The sequence below is a fragment of the Staurois parvus genome, unplaced genomic scaffold (genome assembly GCF_062004578.1).
Source record: "Staurois parvus isolate SC_StPar_1 unplaced genomic scaffold, SC_StPar_1.0 ptg000196l, whole genome shotgun sequence".
In the NCBI taxonomy this organism is placed as follows: domain Eukaryota; kingdom Metazoa; phylum Chordata; class Amphibia; order Anura; family Ranidae; genus Staurois; species Staurois parvus.
Genome location: NW_028317992.1, coordinates 2,617,783 through 2,636,508, shown reverse-complemented (window position 1 = coordinate 2,636,508; position 18,726 = coordinate 2,617,783). Strand labels below are relative to the sequence as shown.

The 18,726-nt window shown below is 42.1% G+C and overlaps 1 protein-coding gene across 6 annotated transcripts in view; it reads left to right on the top strand.

Annotated features, from left to right (window-relative positions):
- GDPD5 (glycerophosphodiester phosphodiesterase domain containing 5) overlaps positions 1–18,726 on the top strand; it is a 344,747-nt gene that overhangs the window by 303,686 nt on the left and 22,335 nt on the right. For 4 of the 6 annotated variants that reach the window (XM_089678002.1, XM_089677998.1, XM_089678000.1 and 1 more), the window contains 2 exons: positions 9,551–9,633; positions 14,994–15,008. In XM_089678002.1, coding sequence (XP_089534128.1) covers positions 9,551–9,633; positions 14,994–15,008 — 98 coding nt within the window. The remainder of the gene's footprint in view (positions 1–9,550; positions 9,634–14,993; positions 15,009–18,726) is intronic. The other 2 variants (XM_089678003.1, XM_089678001.1) reach the window with 1 other exon arrangement.

Below are 18,726 nucleotides of genomic sequence, written 5' to 3'. Positions count from 1 at the left end.
GATTGTCTTCTAGGGCAGGGGGCAGCCAAGAGGTTAGAATGGATTGTCTTCTAGGGCAGGGGGCAGCCAAGAGGTTAGAATGGATTGTCTTCTAGGGATTTAGAATGGACTAGTATCTAGGGCAGGTGGCAGCCAAGAGGTTAGAATGGACTGTCATCTAGGGCTTTAGAATGGACTGTCATCTAGGGCTTTAGAATGGACTGTCATCTAGGGCTTTAGAATGGACTGTCATCTAGGGCTTTAGAATGGACTGTCATCTAGGGCTTTAGAATGGACTGTCATCTAGGGCTTTAGAATGGACTGTCATCTAGGGCTTTAGAATGGACTGTCATCTAGGGCTTTAGAATGGACTGTCATCTAGGGCTTTAGAATGGACTGTCATCTAGGGCAGGGGGCAGCCAAGAGGTTAGAATGGACTGTCTTCTAGGGATTTAGAATGGACTGGTATCTAGGGCAGGTGGCAGCCAAGAGGTTAGAATGGACTGTCATCTAGGGCTTTAGAATGGACTGTCATCTAGGGCTTTAGAATGGACTGTCATCTAGGGCTTTAGAATGGACTGTCATCTAGGGCTTTAGAATGGACTGTCATCTAGGGCTTTAGAATGGACTGTCATCTAGGGCTTTAGAATGGACTGTCATCTAGGGCAGGGGGCAGCCAAGAGGTTAGAATGGACTGTCATCTAGGGCAGGGGGCAGCCAAGAGGTTAGAATGGACTGTCATCTAGGGCTTTAGAATGGACTGTCATCTAGGGCTTTAGAATGGACTGTCATCTAGGGCTTTAGAATGGACTGTCATCTAGGGCAGGGGGCAGCCAAGAGGTTAGAATGGATTGTCTTCTAGGGCAGGGGGCAGCCAAGAGGTTAGAATGGATTGTCTTCTAGGGCAGGGGGCAGCCAAGAGGTTAGAATGGATTGTCTTCTAGGGCAGGGGGCAGCCAAGAGGTTAGAATGGATTGTCTTCTAGGGCAGGGGGCAGCCAAGAGGTTAGAATGGATTGTCTTCTAGGGCAGGGGGCAGCCAAGAGGTTAGAATGGATTGTCTTCTAGGGATTTAGAATGGACTAGTATCTAGGGCAGGTGGCAGCCAAGAGGTTAGAATGGACTGTCATCTAGGGCTTTAGAATGGACTGTCATCTAGGGCTTTAGAATGGACTGTCATCTAGGGCTTTAGAATGGACTGTCATCTAGGGCTTTAGAATGGACTGTCATCTAGGGCTTTAGAATGGACTGTCATCTAGGGCTTTAGAATGGACTGTCATCTAGGGCTTTAGAATGGACTGTCATCTAGGGCTTTAGAATGGACTGTCATCTAGGGCTTTAGAATGGACTGTCATCTAGGGCAGCGTTTTTCAACCACTGTGCCACGACACACTAGTGTGCCGTGAGATATTGTCTGGTGTGCCGTGGGAAAAATTCCAATTTCATCCGTAACATGTGGCCTCGGCTCACAAATAGACCAATCATTAGAATCTAATGATTGGTCTATTTGTGAGCCAAAGCGCATGTTACGGACTATAAATAGCTCCGGTGTCACTGTTACACTGACAGGAGAAGACATCGCAGTAGATCGCCGATGCGCAGAAGAGCACCGAAGGATCTGGACTCTGGAGGATTATCGCAGACGCAGCACAGAAGAGCGCTGAGTGATGGATCTGGAGGAGACAGGAGCAGAAGAGTGCTGACTGATGGATCTGGATGGAGTGCTGAGTGTGACGGACAGCGGCTATCTGGAGGAGACAAGCGCAGTAAGTACTGAGTGACAGTGAGACAGGAACAGATACTGCAGTGATGGACACATTTTTGAAAAGGAAAGAACTGGACTCTGAACAAAATTCGGAGCCAGATAAGAGCCCAAGTATGAGTGGGAATCAAAAGAAAGCAAAGATGGTTAGCTCAAGGAAATTCTCTGGCACAAGGCAATATAGCGAAAGCTATATTTCATTTGGATTTACTTTCACCGGAGATGCAAAGAAACCAACTCCACTGTGTGTGGTGAAAAGCTATCTAACAGTGCTATGGTCCCAAGTAAACTTAAACGCCATCTCCAAACGAAACACCCTTCGCTTCAAAACAAGAATGCGGACTTTTTTGTTCACCTGCGTGAAAACACGGAGAAACAGGCAACTTTGATGAGAAAAACCACAAAGGTAAATGAAAGAGCTCTTAAAGCTAGCTATCAAGTTGCTGAACTTATAGCCAAGTCAAAAAAGTTGCACACTGTGGCAGACATTAATACTTCCCGCCTGCAAAGCTATTGTAGAGGAGATGCTTGGACCTGAAGCAGCTAAGGAAATAGACAAAGTCCCTCTCTCAGACAACACAATTTCCAGACGTATTAATGACATGTCTGCAGACATAGAAAGTGTGGTTTTGGAAAAGATCCGTATCAGTGAGAAATTTGCATTGCAACTTGACGAGTCTACTGATATCAGTGGACATGCTCAACTCTTGGCCAATGTGCGTTTTGTGGATGGTGATGCAATTAGAGAACTTTTTTTGCAAGGCATTGCCAGAAAAAACAGGAGAAGAAATTTTTCGGGTCACATCAGAATACCTTGAACAAGGAGGACTTAAGTGGGAAAACTGCACAAGTGTCTGCACCGATGGAGCTGCAGCCATGGCCGGGCGCACCAAAGGCTTTGTAAGCAGAGTGAAGGAAAGAAATCCAGATGTGATTGTTACGCATTGTTTTTTACACCGTGAGGCCCTCGTAGCCAAGACTTTACCAGCAGACCTAGTTCCTGTGTTGGGTGATGTTGTGCGCATGGTAAACTTTGTAAAGTCACGACCCGTGAAAAGTCGCATGTTTGCAGCTTTGTGTGAGGAGATGGGAGCGAAGCATAAAACCTTGCTGTTTCATACGGAGGTCCGGTGGTTGTCGCGTGGCAAGGTCTTGGTTCGTGTGTATGAGCTGCGGGAGGAACTTAAAGTGTTTCTGACAAATGAGAGGTCAGATTACGCAAAGCTGCTTGCAAGTGATGAGTGGTGTGCAAGGCTGGCATACCTGGCAGATATTTTTCATCATCTGAATGAGCTGAACACACGAATGCAAGGCCGAAATGAAAATCTGCTTACAAGTACAGATAAAATAAATGGATTCCGTTCAAAGGTGCAACTCTGGCATCAACACGTGGAAAGTGGCAATCTTGAAATGTTCACACTCACCAAGCAATGGCAAGGTGTTCACACTGCTGCACTGGGTGAGATAATAGTTAAACATTTAAAAACTCTCGAGGAGAAGTTGTCATTTTATTTCTCTTCCGTCTCCACTGAATGCCTTGACTGGGTTAGGGACCCTTATAGCTCAGCATCAGTTGGTGGAAAGGACATGACTTTACAGGAGCAGGAGGAACTAACTGAACTGAGACAAAATCGTGGTTTCAAGCTAAGATTTGCTGATCTACCTTTGGAGAGTTTTTGGTTGGATACTGCCAAGGAGTTCCCCATTCTGGCAAACAAAGCTATTTTGACATTGGTCCCATTTTCCACTACATATCTGTGTGAGATGAGCTTTTCAAGCCTGATTGCTATAAAAACTAAAGACAGAGAGAGACTGAGAGTTGTTGACGAAGAGCTACGTGTGTGTCTCTTCGATTCCTGCCAGAATATCAGCTTTGTGTTCAGCCAAACAGGCCCAGGTTTCGCACTGAGTAAGTAAACAGAAATATGAACAATTACAAAATACTTTATTATTTCATAATAAAGTAATTATAAAATATTTTTTGTGTTTGATTCCTATTCAAGAGAATTACTTTATATATAGTCAATATAGGCACAGAGGTAAATTTTTTTAACATTTTCTAATGGTGGTGTGCCTCGTGATTTTTTTCATGAAAAAAGTGTGCCTCTGCACAAAAAAGGTTGAAAAACACTGATCTAAGGCAGGTGGCAGCCAAGAGGTTAGAATGGACTGTCTTCTAGGGCTTTAGAATGGACTGTCTTCTAGGGCTTTAGAATGGACAGTCTTCTAGGGCTTTAGAATGGACAGTCTTCTAGGGCTTTAGAATGGACAGTCTTCTAGGGCTTTAGAATGGACTGTCTTCTAGGGCTTTAGAATGGACTGTCTTCTAGGGCTTTAGAATGGACTGTCTTCTAGGGCTTTAGAATGGACTGTCTTCTAGGGCTTTAGAATGGACTGTCTTCTAGGGCTTTAGAATGGACTGTCTTCTAGGGCTTTAGAATGGACTGTCTTCTAGGGCTTTAGAATGGACTGTCTTCTAGGGCTTTAGAATGGACTGTCTTCTAGGGCTTTAGAATGGACTGTCTTCTAGGGCTTTAGAATGGACTGTCTTCTAGGGCTTTAGAATGGACTGTCTTCTAGGGCTTTAGAATGGACTGTCTTCTAGGGCTTTAGAATGGACTGTCTTCTAGGGCTTTAGAATGGACTGTCTTCTAGGGCTTTAGAATGGACTGTCTTCTAGGGCTTTAGAATGGACTGTCTTCTAGGGCTTTAGAATGGACTGTCTTCTAGGGCTTTAGAATGGACTGTCTTCTAGGGCTTTAGAATGGACTGTCATCAAGGGAGCCTTTGTCCTGAGGAGAACAGCTGCAGATCGGAGAGGGGTCCCCGGAGATGGAGCGTTCTCTTCTCTGTCATCTTGCGCCCAATCCCAGCCCGCACTCCTCGCTCTCATTGATCGTCTGTCTATGGGGGGGTCGGCTCCGTCCACTCTGCTTCCCCTGCACAGCAAACACACACCGGGCTCCGCAATTCTCTGCAGCCGGGGAGTGTCTGAGAGGAGGCGAGCGAGGCCGCCTGCTGAGGCACCATCAAAAATTTAACACAACTGCTCCCCATTCACACCTGAGACCTTGTAACACTAATGAGTCACATGACACCGGGGAGGGAAAATGGCTAATTGGGCCCAATTTGGACATGGTCACTTAGGGGTGTACTCACTTTTGTTGCCAGCGGTTTAGACATGAATGGCTGTCTGTTATTTTGAGGGGACAACAAATTTACGTTATACAAGCTGTACACTGATTACGTTACATTGTAGCAAAGTGTCATTTCTTCAGTGTTGTCACAAGAAAAGATAGAATCAAATATTTACAAACATGTGAGGGGTGTACTCAGTTCTGTGAGATTGTGTGTGTGTGTGTGTATATATGTATGTGTGTATAGAGATATAGATAGAGGTGGGAAATAATTGGTAGTATAAACCCAACTTCTGATACTACTTTTAATCTAGAACCAATGTTAGGTATATTGAGATGTATGGAAGGGGGTAGGCTGTGTGGCTAGGTGGTGTACAGGTGGAGGTACTTCGGTGTAAATTCCGGGCACAAAAGTTGATTGCACAGAGGTGGCTAGCAACAACTCCAACCTTTGTGGAATGGGTAAAAGTAGTAGATGGCACAATAAGGAAGGAAAAATTGTGTATAATAAAAGAGGATGTTTAAAGAAATTTGAAAAATATGGAAATTCCGGATAAAACGTAGAGAAACTGCCAAGAGACATGAGAGAAATTAGGTAGTGACTCACTTGGGGAAATAGGTTGAGAAATATGAAGAACTGCATATTGAAGATAGAATGTATAGTCTAAGGAGAAAGCTATCTTTCTTTCTTTTCTTTTCTTTCTTTTCTTTCTTTTCTTTCTTTTCTTTCTTCCTTCCTTTCTTCCTTCCTTTCTTCCTTCCTTCCTTCCTGGTATCTAAGTAAGATATTGAAGGTTAAAAATGAATGGATGATACAACGTTTATATGATGAAAATATGAGATATAGTATATAAAGTAGAGGTAGATCACTTACGGTGTAAAATTTAAATATTTATATGGTAAATGTTGTGATTAAATGTGATCTGCGAAATGTATGTAAGAAACTAGGAATACATGATTTAAAAATAAATATGTAATAAATAACCCCCTAACCCTAATAAATACATTAATAAAATAAGCACCCTAACAACAAAAATAATAAACACCCTAACTCTAATCCTAACAAAATAAATAAGATGACCATAAATAAAATATTATCCCTAGCTCCAACGCCTAACCCCTAACTCTAACCTCCAATCTGAACACCTAACCCCAACCCTAAACTTAACTCTGACTCTAACCCCTACTCCCATATCCTAACCCTAAAACCTAACCCTAACTCTTACCCCTTACCCTGAAAAAAAATAAATAAATAAATATATATGTATATACATGTATGTATATGTGTGTGTGTGTATATATATATATATAAAAAATGTATTTAAAATGTATTTAAAACCGATGGAAAAACCTAGCAAATAATAATGAAACAGATGATTTTTTTTCTCTATTGGCTCCAAAACTCAAAATGCTTTAAAAAGTATAAGGAAACGTGCAACAAAAAGCCTGAAGAAACTAAAAAAAAAAGCAACGCTCAGATGTGAATGCGGCCTCAAGGCAGAAGGAGACACTACAACATGTCCAACCTATCCTTCCAGCCCCAAGTCCAATCTTTAACAAACTCATGCAGACTCCACCTCCGCAACATCGCCAAAATCCGCACGTTCCTAACTCCAGAAACCACTAAACAGCTCATCCACTCCCTCATCATATCACGACTCGATTACTGCAACTCCCTCCTCACTGGCCTGCCTCGCCGCAGACTATCCCCGCTTCAGTCTATCCTGAATACGGCTGCCAGACTCATTCACCTTTCCAACCGCTCCATTTCCCCCACCCCCCTCTGCCAATCCCTCCACTGGCTTCCGATTGCTCAACAGATCAAATTCAAAATCCTAACACTAACGTACAAAGCTGTCCACCATACTGCCCCGAACTACATCACCGACCTAATATCCAAGTACCACCCAACACGCACACTTCGCTCCTCACAAGACCTCCTTCTCTCTAGTTCCCTGGTCTCCTCCTCCCATGCCCGCCTCCAGGACTTCTCCAGGGTGTCACCCATCCTCTGGAACTCCCTGCCCCAACCCATCAGATTATCACCTACTCTCCTCTCCTTTAGGCACACCCTGAAAACCCATCTCTTCAGGGAAGCCTACCCCACCCCCTGCTAACTTGCCGACCTCCTCCACTCTTCCTACCACTCCATCCCCCACAGCTTTCTCCTCCTGTGCCACCATCCCCTCCCTCCTAGATTGTAAGCGCGAAAGAGCAGGGCACTCAATCCCCTCATGTTTTGCATTGTATTGTTATTTTTCTGTCCTCCATTGTAATGTACAGCGCTGAGCAAACTATTGGTGCTTTATAAATACTGTATAATAATAATGTCCCAGAAAGATAGCTGCATATGGGGACCTAGATTGTACCCTGGATGAATAAAGTACCTTGACGTATGTCGTAGGGCTGTGCCCCTTCATCTGAATGGAGGAGTGAGGTACAACAAACAACTCAGTGGTTTGCACTACTGACTTGCAGCACTGATGTCCTCTGTAACATAAGTGAGATGGATACCAAAGGAGTTCCTAGTACAATATGACTCGGAGAACAAAAATAGCTGACCACGTGTACCCTTCTAGAGGCTGAGGACGTTGGCTATCTATTATAAAGGGCGAGGTTTTCTCCAAATGGGTTGTTGGAAAAATGTGAAGGTCTTGAAAAGGTCTCCATAGCTCTGTGCAAACCCTGCTTCCGTAGCTGTGCTATACATTTGTAAGTCAAAATTTAACCTTGAATATGGAAATAATTGTGTGTGAAGGAAAACTGTACATTCCCCCAAAAAATGTATCCTGTATAGAACTGAGGTCCATGTACTAATGAATGAAATACTGATAGGGCTTGTAGGCCAAGATCATGGGCAGATGTGACCTTGTATTTCTCAAGAGAGGCTTCTTCAGGTTAAGCCCTGGTCAAGTCATTGTTTTTTTAACTCCCAATTTTATCGATTTGTTTATTAAAAGGTGTTTTTTACCTGCACTATCCGGGGCACTGTTTCACTTTTCTTTTTACATTAAGTTATATAGCTTTTGAATGTACAACAAACTTGCAAGGTTAAGCAGATGTGCTTTACAATTGAATATTTTACGTGCCCCATAACTGTGCACAATCCTTCCTGTTGATGAAGGAGATGATGCTGTGGTTGTATCCTGGTTAATACCAGCATGCAGGCAGCCCACACACATTTCTTTGCACACAGCAGTTTGACATCTGGTATGAGGATACACTAGCTTAATGGAAAACTTAACAGGTCAATAAAATATTAGCAATAGACAATTTGTAAAAGAAAAAAAATATATATCTTTAAAGGGATTCTAGGGTTTACAGAGAATGGTCCAAAAAAGAGAAAGTATTCAGTGATCGGCAGTTGTGTGGATGAAAATGCCTTGTTGATGTCAGAGGAGAATAGGCAGACTGGTTTTGAGAGTTGAAAGGCAACAGTAAATCAAATAACCACTCATAACATCCAAAGTATGCAGAATACCATCTCTGAACACACAACACGTCGAAACCTTGAAGCAGATGGGCTACAGCAGCAGAAGACCACACCTGGTACCACTCCACTCCGCTAAAAATAGGAAATGGAGGCTACAATTCGCACAGGCTCACCAAAATTGGGCAATAGAAGAATGGACAAACGTCTGGTCTGATGAGTCTTGATTCCCCTAGAGATGGTTGTGCATGAAAACCTCAGTAGATCAGCAGTTTTCGAAACACTCAGACCAGCCCATCTGGCACCAACAACCATGCCACGTTCAAAGTCGCTTAAATCCCCTTTCTTCCCCATTCTAATGCTCAGTTTGAACTTTAGCGAGTCGTCTTCACCTTGCCAAGCCTTTAGGTGCTGCCATGTGATTGGCTGAATATCAGCCAGGGCAGATTTGTCATTGGCACTGGGAACAGTCAGACTGCTCAATAGCTGAGCACAGTGAAAGCAAAGAAAGGAGTGTGTGCTGTGCTCTCTGCCTCCCCCTAGAGTGCAGTACCCGGCTCTGTGCGTGAACAATGAAGTACTGCAACTATTTATGGGGGGGTGTTGTGTGTGTGTGTGTGTGTGTGTACGTGTTTGTGTGTGTGTGTATGCATGTACAGTTGTACATGTGTCTGTGTGTATCTGTACATGTGTCTGCGTGTATGTACGTGTGTGTGTACGTGTCTGTGTGTGTGTGTGGGCATGTACGTGTGTGTGTGTGTATGTACATACATGTGTCTGTGTATGTATGTACATGTGTCTGTGCGTGTGTATGTACATGTATCTGTGTGTATGTGTGTCTGTATGTGCCTGTGTGTGTATACGTGTGTATGTGTACAGGTGTCTCTGTGTGTCTTTGTTGGTGGCGAGTAACTCTAAGGCCTGGCTAGTAGCTCAGGACTTCAAATTTTAAGCCCTGCTGTAAGTTATAATATTCCTTGGCATATTGCATAGAGCAGAAGTGGTAAACTGTGGCCCTCCGGCTGTTGCAGGACTACAAGTCTCATGATGCATTGCAAGGCTGACAGTTTCAAGCCTGACTCGCTAAGGCATGATGGGATTTGTAGTTCTGCAACAGCTGAAGGGCTGCAGTTTGACACCCCTGGCATAGAGGCCTGTATACCCAAGTTCAGCAGCAAAATGGTTCCTGTACATCATTTCAGCTATGCCACTAATGTTTTCTCCTGTCTTTTGTATCTTGCAGCCTCCAGAAGAATATTCTCTCATTTGGATCACATCAGACTTGATCTCATTCACTGTAATTATAGGCATTTTTGTATTACAGAAGTAAGTGTTGTATTACTTTATTATTTTTTTATGTCCGATCCATAACTTGTGCATACATCTACCGGGTTGGGTACTTAAAGATGGAATCAGTAATTGTAGGCAACGTAGGATTAATAAATCATAACAAAGGAACTTTTTGCTTCCTTTTGTATACCAAAGAAAAAATATAAATGTAACATTTCACCCATTTCCTTTCTCTTGTCCATTGAGAGATGCATAGGATTTTCTTCTGTTTTCTGATTCCATCTTGACATCCCTTCACAGCCAACACAGCGCTGTATGCAGATTTGTAACAAAGATTCCATCTTGGCATCCTTTCTCTGGGCTAGTGGATAACTGGCCTTCAAAGTCTTCCGGGATAAAAAAAAAAGGCAAATAAAATTTATGGTACTACAGCAATGTAAGAGTAGTGTACTCAGCTGTCAATCTGGGGCCTGGCTATGAGTGAATGCCTTGTGTATATAGGTGACCAGTGTTATGTATACCTATAACATTTTTGAGGTGTCCATAATTTTTATGGTAGCTGTCCATTTAAAAAAAAAAAATTGAGCGTGTATGATCGTGATTATGTGAACCATAGATATTTATACCACATGCATGGAATAGTGTTGGCGCAAAAATTGTCTTCTAGTCAGTCCATTGTCCCACTTTGATGAGCGAAATGAAAGGGGAAGCTGGAAGAGAGACCCTACTGCTAGTCCGGCAGAGGATTCTCGGTGAATCCAAGTCAGTGCACACCTCAAGGAGGGAGCAGAAGCAGATCTCCAGATAAGCATGTAACAAGAAAGGTGGAGAAGGCGCCACTAAATGTAGACTGTAAATTCTTTATTACAAATCGATTAAAATGGCAGAGAGATCTAGATAGGCACATCTTTAGTATATGGCGAACTTCCAGGGCAGATGTGGACACGTTGCAGATGTAGAACATGCAGAAGCCGGATCTGAAGCAAGCTTGGAGCTATGAAACCTGAGTCCCGGTCAGGCTGTAGTTTGGAGGAGGCCGGCTGAGCTCCGCAAACAGCGGTGGAATGCAGTTGGGCCGCAGTGTTCCATGTGACCGGAAGTGACGCAGCGACACTTCAGAGCATGCGTGTAACGGAACTGACCCCAGACTGTACTTGGGTACTTCCGTTAGACCACCGCTTCCCCGTATGAACACCGACCACACACACCACAGCCGACCAAACAAGACTAGACGACACCAGTCTTGAAGTAATCCAGAAGGTAGACTACTTTATTTCAACACAGATACAAGATTTATACACTAATGGGACAATCCCCCCTCCCTGCATAATGACACAGGGCGGGGCATTCTACATTTAGTAACAAGAGACACACAGGTATTCAAACTTCACACCAGTAGACAGTCCCACCAGGAGGGAGGGCTGCTGGAGACACCCCCCACTAAGCGAATACACATAAACACATAAATCCCATAATAGTTTGCTCCCAAGCCAGACACACAATAGAACAATGGGGTACAACCACATGGCATTAAACAATCAACAACCCCCCCACCCCAATATTAGGACAGATAACCCTGGACCCCTAACAGGCACAGGGTGACTTACACATAATAGGAATATGGGGAGCTGACACAGGGGTCTCCCTACCTCTCCAAAGTGAGCTGTGTTCCATGGGCCCCCCACCCAAAGTCACTTCCGTCACAATGCGCACCAGCTACGGGGGGTGCGCTACTTTCTCAAGCCCCATTCTACATCTGCGTGTCCACATCTGCCCTGTAAGATCGCCATATTTTAAAGATGTGCCTATGTATAACTTTCAAAATGTGAGTGTGATTTTAATCGATTTGTAATAAAGTATTTACAGTCTACACTTAGTGGCGCCTTTTTTACCTTTCTATTTATACCACATGCGCCTTTGAAAGATTAATTATGGTGTTGTACAAATGTCACGAGGAAGCAAGCTATATTAAACATTTTCTAAGGCCACCATATTAAATCTGAAGATGCGATTACTTGCGTTTTCATCACAAATCCTTCTCATTCCTTACTTTGTTTGTTTATAGAGGTGAATCAAAGACCGTAATCTAGGAATTCAAAGACTTCCTCGTTGCAAGCTAGATATAGACATTGGCACGATACGACTGCTAAATGTTAAAGCTGAACTCCAGGCAAATAGAAAAAAAATAAATGAACGCGGCTCTGTATTCTTACATCCTTTTTGTGTTTACATTTTTGAATGCAATGCAAGTACCTGAATTATTATTATTATAATGCAGGATTTATATATTGCCGACAGTTTGTGCAGCGCCTTAGAATTTGACTTGGTATCAGCCTTGGTATTTCCTGTGCAGCAGAGCTCAGAGGGAGAAGCAGTACACAGAGCCAATCAGGTGTGCTGCTGGTTTAGTTTCTTACTGATGATAGGAGAGAGCAGAGTGACAAAAACGCTCTACAAGTAAAATCCCAGGTGTGCTGCTGGTTTAGGTTCTTACTGATGGTAGGAGAGAGCAGAGTGACTAAAATGCTTAACAAGTAAAATCCCATTATTTCCAATGGCCCCTGTTCACACTTGAGCGTTCTGTCACCTGTAGCAAAACGCCTGTCTCCCAAAAAAGTACTTACGCTTCTTTACAGGCAGATCTGTGTGTTTTGTCCCCATAGAATTGCATGGAAAATGCCTGAACAGTGGGAATGAGCATTTTTTTCAAGTGGGTTTGTTTTTTTCAGGCGTTTTCAGCTCAAACAGCAGAGATTTATTATTTTTTTTTATTTCCATTGGCCACAGCAAAAACGCCTAAATGAAAACCGCCTATAATATTTGCAAATCTGCTAAAAAAAAAAAAAAAATCAGTAAAAACTCTCAGCTCATGAATGGAGCCCTAGTCTTGCCTGTGTAGTCAGAAGAAGGAAAACTTCAAACAAGCTAAATAGCTCTGACAAGGCAGTTCCTACTTCCCTCGATTGGAACCAAACAGTAGCTCAGGCCATAGAAATGTGGTTTAGGATCTTGCTGATGATAGTAGAGAGCAGAGTGACTTATTAGCTGCAGAACACCATCAAAGAGGCGCTGGGAACTTTTAGGCCTTGTTAACTCTTGAGAGTTTTTCAGCTCGAAGCTTAAAAAGGCTCAACAAGTAAAATCCAGTTATTTCCAATGGCCCCTGTTCACACTTGAGTGTTTTGTTGCCTGTAGCTCAAAAATGTACTTGCTCTCCTTTTCAGGCAGATCTGAGCATTTGTCTCTCATAGAATTGAATGGAAAATGCCTGAACAGTGGGATTGAGCGTTTTTTCAAGTGTTTTTTTCAGGTGTTTTCAGCTCAAACAGCAGCTATTTCTATTTCCATTGGCCACAGCAAAAACACCTAAATGAAAAACACCTATAATATTTGCACATCTGCTAAACAAAAAAAAAAAACGCTTGGAAAAAACGTTCAGCTCTGTGTAATGGAGCCCCTAGACCTAGATGCCAGTGTAGTCAGAAGAAGGAAAACTTCAAAGAAGGTAAATAGCTATGACAAGGCAGTTCCTACACAGCAAGGCTTCCCTTGATTGGTGCCAAACAGTAGCTCAACCCATAGAAATATGAAAAAGATCCCCAGACCAGGGGCGGACTGACCATTTGGAAACTCGGGCCCGGGGTTAGTAGGGGGCCCCATGAGATGCCCCTGGTACCTTTTTCATAGGCTTTTTTGAGTTTGGGCAAGGACATAGGGGCCCCATAATCCTCTATTGCCCGGGGGCCCCATGAGTTGTCAGTCCGCCCCTGCCCCAGACCAAAACAGGGTAAATGAGACCCAAGATGGTTTTAATTGTTGGTAAAAAAAAAATGTATCTGACCTTTTTAGCAATTTAAAATTATTTTGGACTTTTCCATCCAGTGTTGGCCTGACTCTCCTTTCTGCTTTTCTATAGAGAGATGAGCTCATCAGTAGGCAGGGGCGACTGACCATTTGGAAACTCGGGTACTGCCCGAGGGCCCGGGGTCAGTAGGGGGCCCCATGAGATGCTCTGGTACCTTTTTCATAGGCTTTTTTGAGTTTGGGCAAGGACACAGGGGCCCCATGATCCCCTATTGCCCGGGGGCCCCATGAGTTGTCAGTCCACCCCTGTCAGTAGGCTTCTTTTTTTTCACTGTGCCATCAGTCTGAGAGTTAGGAGGAGACATGTAAGTGTTCCTGAACTCAAAAGAGAAAGATGAGGCCTTCTGCTCTAGCAGACAAGGCCGTGCTGTGTAAATCTTAGGATTGGATGGATAGAAATTGAAATCATTTGGCATAACCACTCATATAATGTATATTTATTTTAATTGTGTGTTGAGCCTGGTGTTCAGCTTTAACATGGGCGCTTGTGTCACCAGAGCAGGTCATTGAGGAGAGGCACCAAAGACCACCAATCTTAAGGGAGACTTTAGTATGGACGGGAAAATTTCCTTGTGGTTTAACAGTTTTACCTTTTGAGAAAGATTGGATGGATGTCTGGTGAAATCCATAGACATAACAATTCACATTCCAGACCTTTGTGCTGTCTGTCTATATATATCCACATTTTTTTCATAATGGAATGGAGCAAATAGAACCAACGTTTGTGTTTATTGCATATACAATCTGCGTGTTCGGTTGTGTTAATGAATGCCATGGTGCAGTATATTCAACTTATAATACTGATTTATTGTATGCTGTTGATTTTCTTCGTTGTGCCTTTTTCCCAACTTTGATATAAAGTTAAGTTCAGGTTTTGCTTTGCTATAAACCTTTGATGTTCTTGAGAAATCCTCATATTCATTTACCATTTTGTGAGCTGAAGCCCATCATGAATTTAATGGAAACCATAAAATGGCTCAGTGAGGACCCTGATGTCTGGAAGTTCCCCAACCACTTTCTGTCTCACAAAATGGGAACGTTCATGGAGATCCTCAATATTATATCCAATCTCATGAATCGTGGTATGGTATCAGGTGACCTAGAAAATTGCCACCTTCATAAGTTACCTCAGTGCTACTTCCATTCTTATGAATATTGGGACAGAGCTGGGTCACCTACATAATTGCTACCTTCATAAGGTACCTCAGTACTACTTCCATTCTCATAAATACTGATAGAACACAGGGTCACCTACAAAAATGGTCATCACAGTGTTTGTATAAACATTTTACATCATCTTCTAGTAGTTGTAGAATATCATTTTTGAATTTTGCTCTAGTACATCCTGTGGAAAATCAGAATGTCCAGAATTGTCGACATCTCAAAATGTCCACCTCTGCTTTGCGCTGCTTCCATAGTCGGGCCAAATGTTTGAACAATGACTAACCTTGTGCTTTCTTTCTGTGTTGAATCTCATAACGGTCTTTGCATGTTCCTCCTCTCTTTCTCTGCTGCATTATGGCATCTCACAGTTATCACACAATCAGGTAATTCTGCTGTCTTCACCTCGGTCCCCCTCTGTTTGTCTACATCTTATCCATTATGGCACAGCCTGAGGGAGGCAGATAGTGTGATAATGAAAGGGCAGCCATTCCTTTATAATAAATTTGCCAATTAGTTTCATAAAAGTCATGAAGTCCTAACAGTTGACACATCTCTGCAAAACAGAGGTAAAAACTGTCCATTTTAGGACCTTTTTCTCACCTCTAATTTGGTCTTGAAATAGGCAATGATGTGAGAAATACTCTACTAATCTATATTTGGCCCCATTGGGTGGCGATTCCCTGTCTAGGGCATTTGCCAACCAACCACTCTTCATAGGTAAGAAAGTTGGATTGTCCATAGGGTGGCATTTTCCTGTCTAGGATACTTGCCAACCAACCACTCTTCATAGGTTAGAAAGTTGGATTGTCCATAGGGTGGCATTTCCCTGTCTAGGATATTTGCCAACCAACCACTCTTCATAGGTAAGAAAGTTGGATTGTCCATAGGGTGGCATTTTCCTGTCTAGGATACTTGCCAACCAACCACTCTTCATAGGTTAGAAAGTTGGATTGTCCATAGGGTGGCATTTCTCTGTCTAGGATATTTGCCAACCAACCACTCTTCATAGGTAAGAAAGTTGGACTGTGTTGAAAGCCTTTTCTGAGTGCTGTTGTCCATTTAGAGATCATTAGGTGCCAGGAGGTGTCTTCCTCCCCCCACCCCTCATTCTTGCTGCTTTTTTTCCTGTATATTTTACCCACTACTGCAAACTTTTAGCTAATAATAAACCTTTACACTCCTCACCCTCCTGATTGTAGTGAAAAGGAATGCCACTTTGTCAATTACTACCTCCAAACCCTCAGTAAATACTCAATTCTTGCAGATATGGGGAGCATATGACCTTCTCCCAGATTGTGATACTCTGGTCTGACAGACCAGTCACCATGTCCAAACACTGTGAGCTGACAAGCAAGAGGAAGTTGTTAACCTTTAGTATGCGATAAATCCTTCAGAGATGCAGCTTACACAGCAATTATGGGGTCAGCAGGAAAGGTAAGTATCATGGGGGGGAAGATGGTACTTAGAAGAACCCATCACTTTAACTTCCCTGTTTGAAGAAGACAAATCTCATGGAGAAGAGATGTCCTGACATGGAAACAATTAAGCATTAGATTAAATTAATAACATTTTAGACAAACATGTCTTGACATTCGCAGAAAATGTTACCCTTTTGCTTCCCATGCCTTGCAAAACCACCAAAACTACACATTTTAACTTATTTGTTTTCACTCCGTGAAGATTAGGAAGCTGTAGGTTCCTTTACGCACAAGAGTGTCATTTATTTTGCTATATCTGAAGCCTTTTCCTCCAAACACCTCCAAAATTAGGGGATCTAAAAGTCTCTTGTTAGGGTTTTGTCACAGGTCTGTGAGAGATCACAGCAATGCTAATATCTAAACAGAGTAGTACAGAGAGAGAGAAAATAACTTTGAACATGAAACTTCAAAAAAAAACTCTAAAGCCCTCGTTGGAAGAAACATGCAGAGTCTACCTTCTCTATCCTTCTCCTGCAAAACATTATCATTATGTCTTCATTAATTAATCATTAATATATGTTTATCTTCTTAATCTATTCTAAGATCTGTTTTTTTTTTATAAAAAGGGCTTCTGTATGCTTACAAATTTTTCCATACTCTTTTTGATCCCAATGATATTTTATTAACCAGGATGAAGTTTCACATTTGTATACACTTCTTCTACGTTTTGGTTAGCCCTCACTTCTGAACCTGGGAGGAGCTGCTAATAGTCAAATAAAGGATTTCCTAAACCAAACCTCCATTTACCCTCCATATGTGTAGTATTTAGGCCACGCTTTTCAAAAAGGTAGCGTAGGTCCGGGCATGGGAAAGCAGTAATTTGTGTTGCCAACAAGGCTGTTTTGTGTAAGTTTTTTGATGGTAACGTGATAAAAATGTTTATTTCCCTTACATTCATTAGAGAACACATCTTTGCTTTAGATCAGCCTTTCTCACCCTATTCAACACAGAGGAACCCTTGAAATAACGTTCCAGTCTCTGAGAACCTCTGATAAAAAATTACTATATCTACAACTCATGATACAGTAGTGTGATGGTCATTGGAAAGAATTGCCCCCTTACAGAAAGCCAAAAAGATGAATGGTGTCAATGGGAACTTATCTGAGAGGCAAAATTTGCTCACTGCTCAAGGAACCCCTAGCTACCTCTGGAGAAACCCTGGTTAAGAAGGCCTTCTTTAGAAACCCACTTACCAAGTATAATTCCACCTGCAGAAGTAGGACACTACGTACAGTGGGGATCGAAAGTTTGGGCACCCCAGCTAAAAACTTGTATTAATGTGCATAAAGAAGCCAAGGAAAGATGGAAAAATCTCCAAAAGGCATCAAATACAGATTAGACATTCTTATAATATGTCAACAAAAAACAAGACAATTTGGGTCAGCCCTTGCTGGCAGTCAGAACCCCCCACATTCTAGGAAAGAACCATAGTATCTTTTTCTCACTGGAAGTGTGTCCTCCAATGATAACTGAGAAAAGGATGTTATGGTGAGTATGAAAAATTCTATTTGCAACATTGAAGATCTAAATAAATGTGGCTTGGCTTAGCAGGAAACTTTAAAGATTCAGACCTGCTTAGCCATCTACTAGAACCATGGATAGCCCAACAATGAGTAACTGTTCCTAGCGGAGATGTTCCTTTAAAGTGAACCAAAATGCAGCAAAATTCATGCTTTTAACTTGCAATCTACAGGGGATGCCGTATTTCATAACGCTGGTTATGTGCAATTCAACCTCAAAATTAGTGTTGGGAAAAGGTGAAGGACTGAAAGGGGAAAGGAGTTCTTTAATAGTATTACATTACAGAATGACTTGTATGGCAGTCCTAATTGGGTGAGAAATCTTGTCTGCAAAAGAACATCAGCTAGTTTTTCTTTTTAAATGTTAGATTGTAAAAGGGTAGGGTTAGAACCTCAAAACCTCTATCTGGGTCTTCTTTCTCTGTGTGTACCTACCAGTCTCAAGGGTAGCATGTTTTCCTGGGACAAGGGAAATTTTGCCTAGCATGGATACACACACACAGAAAAGGTTTTGTCTGAAGTTTAAATTTTTCACAAACAAATTAACGATGCAGAGACCCTTATCAGTATGTACTATCCTTCAACTCTTAGGCATTAAACTCATTTATTTATGATTTTAGGAGCAATTTACACATGTATATCAATAGGTTTCATAATCCTATGCATCAGTCATGCTGCATACCATTTCTCACAAATGTAAAGTGCTACGCTATGAGCTAACAAGTGCCAAAAATAAACTAAATATCACACCCTTCTAAAACCAATACATAAAATAAACACATCACTTAAACAGAAAAAATAAATAAATAAATAAAAAAAAAATATATATATATATAGTTGTGTTCAAAATAATAGCAGTCAGACATCACTAACCTGATCAATCACTGTTTTTGGTAGAAATTATATTTCTACATGATTTACTAGCAGGTGTAGTAGAGTAATAGAAATCCAACAGACCCAACAGTCATGACATGCATGCTGCTGATTCTGTGTAATTGAATCACTCATTGAAAGGGGCATGTTCAAAATAATAGCAGTGTGGAGTTCTATTAGTGAGGTCATTCATTCTTTGAAAAACAGGTGGCAGTTATTGCCCTTATTTA